Below are 8,131 nucleotides of genomic sequence, written 5' to 3' on the forward strand. Positions count from 1 at the left end.
TATTTGTTGTCATTTTATTTTAAAAGTATAAATTAAAATATAAATTTAGAATTAGTTTCCTTCTGTCTAGCTTGTATATCTTCTCGTACTCAATTCAAAATAATTAATTAAAAAAATTCAAAATTATTTAATTTTAATAATTAAAATAATTATTAATAAGATTGAATAATAATAATTAATTAATAAGATTTATTTTTAATTCAAAATTATTTAGATTAATGACATCACTCACCATGCTTAGATTTTTTTCTTTTTCTTTTTGATTTTTTCTTAATAAAATAATTAACTTAATAATGACATAATCATTATAATATTTTAATAGAAACTATAGATTATTATTATTATTATTATTATTATTATTATAATAAACTTAAAAGTTTTAAAACTTAAAAAAAGTAGTGAGAAGTATAGAGACAATCTGGACTCCACACCTCTGTCAATATCCAAACCTATTTCTTTTCCTTTTACACATCTCCAATTGGGGAAGAAAAACAAAAAAAAAAAACAAATCATTTCCTGAATCCACGTCTCTTTGATACTTGGTAATTGATTTCTTTGAAATTGGGAATTAGGGTTTGGGGAACCGAAATCAAAGCTCGAAAAAATGAGCAATTTGAGGACACTTTGTAGACCTAATCATGCGGTATACTCATCGTTAACATGTTGTTACAATCGAGCTAGATGTCGACCTCGATTGATAGTCAGCCTTTCCAACTCAATACGAAACCCTAATTCTTTATCGCCTCGATTGATTGAATCATCAAATGTTAAAAAGATGGAAACTTTATTATGGGGTGGATCCAGAAATCATCAAAGGAGGATGTTAGCTAGGGCTGCTAATTGGACTGATGAGAAATCTCCCTATGATACTCTTGGTATATATATTTATTTTTATTAGTTTTTATCATTATTCATATCATCCTTATTATTTAGTGAATTACATAAATTTCTATTTGAAAACTCAGAAGTAAAATCGAATAGTGTAATTGGGTAACTATTAAATACTATCACCACTTAGGCCGGTATTGGCTCACGGAATCTATTGGGATATCGACGGAATTAAAATTGAATTTAGACACGCGTATAGACGGGGCCTTTAGTTTTCTTTTATTTGTTATTGTGCAGAGCTGGAGGGTGATGCTGGTGATGAGGAAATAAAGTTGGCATATAGACGTTTAGCAAAGTTCTATCATCCTGATGGTTTGTTCTTGTCTACTTTCCTAGTACTTACTGAAATGGTAATATGGTACTATATTGTGGCTTATATGAAATTATGAATATAGATGTTAATGTTATATAATTTCAGTTTTGATTGTTCCTTAGCAGGTAGTGTTTTCAGTTGTGTTTTTAGCTCTTTTTTTTTTTTTTTTTTTTAATGCAGTGAAGCTTAAATAAGGGAGTCTAATATTGACATATTGCGTATTTATGTAGTTTATGATGGCAGAGGGTCCCTTGAAAAAGGAGAAACTGCCGAAGCTCGATTCATTAAGATTCAAGCTGCCTACGAGTTGCTCATAGACAGTGAGGAACGAAGGAAGTATGATATGGAAAACCGAGTTAATCCAATGAAGGTAATTATTAACTTTTGAGCATATTGTATCAGTTTATTTTACCCGTTTCCTTTTAATCAGTTTCTGTTATGTATTTTAATGTCTACAGGCATCTCAAGCATGGATGGAGTGGTTAATGAAAAAACGCAAGGCTTTTGATCAACGAGGTGATATGGCTGTTACTGCTTGGGCCGAACAGCAGCAGCATGAGTTACATATCCGTGTACGCCGCCTCTCACGTTCAAAGGTACGATAATACTCCTAGCAGGTTACATTTATAATTGTTAAAGACAAACAACCACCATACGTCTATAGTATTTGGTTTATATTTGATCCTTTTATTGATTGCAAATATATACATTTACATGGAAATGATTAGACGGACCCTGATGAAGAAAGGAAAATTCTTGCGAAAGAGAAGAAGGCATCAATGGAGAATTATAACACTACTTTGAAGAGGCATACACTTGTGTTGAGGAAACGCGATTTGATGAGAAAGAAAGCAGATGAAGAGCAGAAGAAACTCATAATAACTCAGCTTCTAGCAGCAGAGGGTCTTGAGCTTGCATCAGACGAAGATGATGCGTCCTAGTCCTAGTTGGCGACCTTGTGTCTCGTTCTTTCAATATTGTTTAGTAAAATAGTTTATATGATGTATACTTGTATATTTGATAATGGTATAGCTGCTTGTAGCATTGGACATATGTATATATGGCTTTCAAATATCAAGATATAATACAAGCTTTATTATTCATCTTTATAACTTTCTTGGATTCTTCATATGATAATACAATTGATCGTGTGGAACACAGGGTTGTGGTGAATACATGCTACTGAGATTTAGCAACTATTTCTCTTTTGTAGATAATCAATGCCGTTTTAGTAATCATCTTAAACTTCAAATTAGTCAATTTATGGCTTACTGTCTAATAAGAAACATACTTATGGGTTAGCCATTTGACACACTTGGCCAAATGACCCACTTTTGTGCAACTTAAATACTAACGATATGTAAACTGCTAAATTTTGAAAATAGAATTATGACCAAACATGATTTGCGGCTCATTGTGTGTGTTAAATTTAATATCATAGCATATTAGCAATCTTAGGAACAGTTGACAAAAGAAAAGCATCAGTATCCTCATTTTACAATCCTCAATTTTGTTGCTTCTATTACAACGTACAGAACCTGTAAATTTGCTCCTATCAAGTTCACATTTTGACAGTTTGTATCTTTCTATAACGTATAACTGAGACAACAAGGTATAGGAGACACATGTTATGTGTGTTGAACCACCCAAAGGCAAATTGCGTAAGGGTAACATTCATTATTTCTTCAACCTTATGTTTAGTATTCATGTATTGATCTCTTTGATGTAACTTGAATGTTTCTCTACAAGTTGCTTGATCAAGGGTGATTCGACATCTGAGTTGTCGTTTTCACGATGTACCGACACTTGTCCACTATCAGTAACAAGTATGACCACCTCTTTACGAGTCATAAGCTCATTTGCTACCACAGCGTGCATTTTATACCTTTTAAGCGCGTTACCAGCCTTCTCTAAAAGTATCTCTTTATCTGTCTCCAACTATACACACCATTTTAGAATGACATGTCATACAATTATCATCCATTGTAGCAATTGAGTATAAAATTTAATTACCTTAAATGATACGCAGAATGCTGTGGGGGCCCACTCTTTGCGCAAAACTAAAAGCATCTTTGGGACTTGTGCTAGCCGTAAATCTAAAGGACCAGATGCAGACTGGATTTTATGTATCGCCTACAAAATGAAAACGCGCATAAACTCTTTCTTCCATCATTTTTCAATTAGAAAACTAGTCAATGATTTTATTTTTTATAATAATATGGAAGTTACTAGAACTGAAAAGCAAAACAGAAAAACATGTTTCTGAGTTGATCTAAGCTTTACCATGCTCTCCCATGGAACATAGAAATCAGACACAGCAGCAGCAGAATAAAACATAGCATTCGGCCCAAGGTTCTTCATTGATGTTGCAATCAACCGTAGAATCTGCTTATTTATAAACCATTTTAAGCATATATAGTGAGAGATCATCTTACGGAAACAAAATTTACATACGTACACAAAAACAAAGCATTGTACGGTGCTCTATTTTGCACTTACGTTTTATAATTGGTTCATAGTCACTTTTTCTATGATTATTCTTATACAGATTATGTTGAATTTGCAAAGAAAAGCCAACTACAATTATTCATTTGTACCAAATTTAAGTTTTTTATAACGAGCATATCAGGTAATCTTCAACATTCTATAGTTTCTTTTAATAAAATCATATCGATGCTTTTATGCATTAAAAATAAAAGTCCACTTTCAGTAACTGTAAACAGATTTGACCCATTTGACCTGTTTCCTTTTAAGGTACATTACCCATTTAACTGATTGGAGACATCAATGATGAACTGTGCTAACCTGAAGATATTCAAAGATGGTCGTGAAGGGAAGTTTTAGCAAGAAACCACCTGAAACGGCCTGAATTGAAAAAAAAAAAAAAAAAAATAGTTAGCAGTGTGCAATTAAGTTACAAATTAAACATAAAGTAGATCATAATTCATACCTCGTGATGTCCGCTAATCGCGATCTTAACTGCTTCAGAGTATGGCTCATGCACTGCGAAATGACATAGTTAATATTATTTTTTGGGTAAGCGAGGAAACCCTCCTATAAACGAGCACATTGGCTCCCCCATAGAAGGTAAAACCTCGGGTAATCAAGCCCCCCGAGCGCGAGACCTGGTACCGGGTGAATTGCGCATTATGCGCACCCTCTAGTCACACTCCCTTTTTGAACAATTTGGCATAGCCAAGGATTGAACCCGGGTGGTGTGCTTCATTGGGCAACTCGGTGGCCACTCAAGCAAGCCTGAGTGGTTATAGTTAATATTATTTACTATACAATTAGTAATATATAGACTAATACTTTCCCTAATCTTTCTATGTTAACAAAAGGTTATGACCTTGTATGCTTGAATCATTGGTGAGCTCGAAACATTCGAGCAGTGGATCATCTGGAAGTGATCTACAATATGGCTGGCATGTTCCCCTGCAAAAAAAATTATTAGAATTAAAAATATGATTAATTAATCACAAGTAATCTCCAAACTATACAAACAAAATGTGTTATAATTCTAACCAATAAACACCTTTCCAACTTATGTCAAGTAATTAAGCAACTGGCCAAGTTTAGTGAGAGGATTTGATACATGATGTGCCACAAGATACTTCAGAATTTAAATATATCTGATGTTTGTGAAATATAGTTTAAATACGTTTTTGTATTCATCAAATTCTGCCCATATATCATGTGAAATGAACGTTAGTTACTAAACACGTAAGTTCCAAATAGGCATGTCAAGTAAAAATTAACCTATATTAAAGCAATAAATCGTAAAAACAGTAAATTATTATCATCTTTAATCAAATGGGCAGTTTGTTAGTAATAGTACATTTGTGATACTGGCAAGTAACACAATTATTTACAAGTTGAACTTCTGAGCAAACAAGAATCAGATATATCATATATAGGCACCATACTCACCTTCTATATAGAAAGATGACTGAATATCCAGCTTTCAGAAAGTATCTGCATATCATCAACAAACCCACATTATCTTAGATATAGGAACTATAGGTGGTAATTTCAAACTAATTACTTATGAGTGGGTCAACAGCGGGTTAAATGGGTAAAATAAAACACAGTTGATAGGAAACAGGTTGAAAGTCATCAATAATATATCATATATGCATACCTTTTTACAATCTATCAGATTATGTTTTCAAAACATTATTGCAACAGTAAGTATGGCTTAGGAAACTACTATTTAATAACACAAACAAATTCTGAACGAAAAATGCTGGACAGAAAGTGTTTCGAGTAACCCGACCCGGAAAACAAATTGCCCACTTGGACCCATTACCCATCTTAAATACCCACCAATTTTCCATCATTAAAGAATTAGAGAAGTCAATAAGTTAAATAAACAAGGTGTATGATGTTATACTCAGTAGATGTTGCTCCTCTATGTCCAGAGCTGAAGTTATCAATGTAACGCACACATCGTTGCTCTAAAGGAACAGTGGTACCACCAGATGTGACACAAACAACCCTTCTAGGTCCTTCACTTCCTAAAATATATAACCATATATAATAGTATAATAATCTTTACACAATGGTGAAGGAAAAACAATATATATAATGTACAGATCAAGCGAACGTGCCTGATAAAGAAGAGTTCTTATCAATAAATTGTGTTAACTTATTGCTTATGCCAGTAGCATCTTTCAGAGCAGGTGCTGAGTCAAAGAAGGACTTTACTTGAACAGATGTATTCACATCCACACCATCCATGTTAACCACATCCATCAAATGAAATACTAGAATAATGTACAAGATTAGATAATGTTGCAGATTGGTCAATCACACCGACCTTTAGGAACGGATCAGATTAAAGTGAGACTATTTTCTAATGAAGATTGAAATTAAAGAGAAAAAAAAAGATCATGCATACATAGCAGTAGAACGAATTAAAATGTTTAAGGCCCTAAATGATGATAGAACACGAAAGTAATAATATAGATCCTTCACACTTAAAAATGGCACGTTATAAAGAAAATTAGATATATAAAAAAAAGTTAAAAATACAAACAGAAAATATGAATTTAAGCTATTAAATAAAGTTACAACTAGCCTAGAGTACAAATTCACTTAAATTATAGATATATAAATACAGATGGATAACAAAGTGAACACAAGAAACATGATATAAAATACAAAATGGTACATATAAACATGGGCTACATGCATTACTATATATGGAAACAGAGTTAGAGAATACCTTAGGAAGTTGATTCAGCTTCAGCACTATAATTGAGACACACACAAACAGATTTGGGCACAGATCTATATATATATATATATATATATATATATATATATATATATATATATATATATATATATATTATATATATATATATACAGCTTAGTTTTTAGGGAAGAATTAAATTAAATGAAACTGAAAAGAAAGGCAAAATAATTGAAGATTGGGAATAATTCAATGGCCGTCAATTCAACGGCATTATTAGGTCTACTTACATTAACAGGTAATGCAGTTGAGTAATAATAACAATCAACTGAAAGTAAAACCCTAACTTTTAATTATGGTTGAAATTAAAGGAATATTGGGGGAATTAGGGAAGTTAATGAACTACATAAGAGATACCCCTAACTCGATGTCTCCCTAATTTGTTATACAGGGATTAGTCGGTCAGTATAGGGTTGATACCTGCAAATTAATTCTCTGAACGGAAAACGAAATACGGTCGCCGTTAATTTGCCGTTGATTTTGCTGAAGATTTTAGTGTTAATTTAAGCTTGATTTTGTCGATGATTTTGCCATTTTATTATCCTTGTTTTAATTAAAGAATTGATGATTGACATGATTTTTCCGGTTCAGTATAGTTGTTCTCAAATCAACCTGATTTTGCCGTTGATTTTTTTTTTTTTTTTTTAGGAATTTTTGGTACTGGTTGAGGAAAGTGGTGATGAAAAAAGATACTCCGTATGGTTTTGTTGATGAGATGCTGAAATGTGATTGAGAGATGTTTAGACTGTTATAATATAACTATGACATCACATACAGATTTATTCTTTTTGACTCAAAAAGTAGTGACATTGATTTTGACCTTAAATAACCTCAAATGTTAAATGAAAGTGTCAAATTCAATAAAGTTCACCAGTTTTATATTTTTTTTTCAAATGAATTAAAATGGTAAATAAATATAATAAAATAAAATAAATTACATATTAAATAAAAAAAATACATAAATTAATTTTTCATAAGAATTTAAAAACACATAAATTAACGATTACATAGATTTAATAAAAAAAACTAATTCGCATTGCGAAAAGTTGTTGGAAGGTTCCAGATATGCTCGACTAAATCCTCGGTAAGTTGGTTGTGCATGTCTCGATCCCTTATTTCTCTTGCGATAATGTCTCGATCTCGTCCTCTGGTCCGTATACGTTAGGGATGGCAATGGGCGAGGAAAAACCCGTGACCCGCGGGTACCCGATCCGCGATGGGCGGGTAAAATCATTCATTCTTACCCGCGGGCACGGGTACGGGTAACAATTTATACCCGCCAACGGGTCGCGGGCGGGTCTCGGGTATGTACTACCCGTCGCGGGTAAAACCCGACTCGTGAATACATGAGACTTTTCTTAATTTACCCACGAATAAATACTTACAATTATTAAATTTAAAAGCTATTTTACTAGTATTTAAAAAATGATTAAAAATATAATATTATATACAAGTAAAAAACTTAATTTTCACGTCATTATACATATAGTTTGTACATATGATTTTATAATTAATAAACTTATTTGAATTTTCTAATAAAAAATTGTATACTATTATTACCCGCTGGTCACGAGTACCCGCGGGTCACGGGCATGGGCGAAATGTTTTTACCTGTGGGCGGGTAACGGGTTTCAACGTGCAAAAAAGAAACCCGACGGGCGGGTCGCGGGTAT

The 8,131-nt window shown here is 32.7% G+C and overlaps 2 protein-coding genes across 3 annotated transcripts; one reads left to right on the top strand and one right to left on the bottom strand.

The window, feature by feature from the left end:
* The first annotated feature begins 471 nt into the window (after positions 1-471).
* LOC139848099 (uncharacterized) lies at positions 472-2,341 on the top strand. The gene is made up of 5 exons (XM_071837827.1): positions 472-875; positions 1,126-1,200; positions 1,432-1,571; positions 1,660-1,797; positions 1,930-2,341. Exons 1-5 carry the CDS (start codon positions 605-607, stop codon positions 2,140-2,142), a joined length of 837 nt encoding a protein of 278 aa, XP_071693928.1. The 5' UTR covers positions 472-604; the 3' UTR covers positions 2,143-2,341.
* A 284-nt stretch (positions 2,342-2,625) lies between these two features.
* LOC139847079 (phosphopantothenate--cysteine ligase 2-like) lies at positions 2,626-7,151 on the bottom strand. Of its 2 annotated transcripts, XM_071836682.1 has the most exons (11): positions 6,879-7,151; positions 6,429-6,454; positions 5,812-5,967; positions 5,595-5,718; positions 5,132-5,176; positions 4,551-4,636; positions 4,152-4,204; positions 4,007-4,066; positions 3,485-3,586; positions 3,215-3,334; positions 2,626-3,139 (listed from the first exon to the last, which is right to left on the bottom strand). In XM_071836682.1, the coding sequence occupies exons 3-11, from the start codon at positions 5,954-5,956 to the stop codon at positions 2,906-2,908; spliced, it is 969 nt and encodes a 322-aa protein (XP_071692783.1). In that variant the 5' UTR covers positions 5,957-5,967; positions 6,429-6,454; positions 6,879-7,151; the 3' UTR covers positions 2,626-2,905. The 2 variants fall into 2 exon arrangements, with proteins under 2 accessions (XP_071692783.1, XP_071692782.1); XM_071836681.1 differs by lacking the exon at positions 6,429-6,454 and having other exon boundaries at positions 6,879-7,150.
* Between the last annotated feature and the right edge of the window lie 980 nt (positions 7,152-8,131).

The sequence above is a fragment of the Rutidosis leptorrhynchoides genome, chromosome 5 (assembly GCF_046630445.1).
Source record: "Rutidosis leptorrhynchoides isolate AG116_Rl617_1_P2 chromosome 5, CSIRO_AGI_Rlap_v1, whole genome shotgun sequence".
Classification (NCBI taxonomy): Eukaryota; Viridiplantae; Streptophyta; class Magnoliopsida; order Asterales; family Asteraceae; genus Rutidosis; species Rutidosis leptorrhynchoides.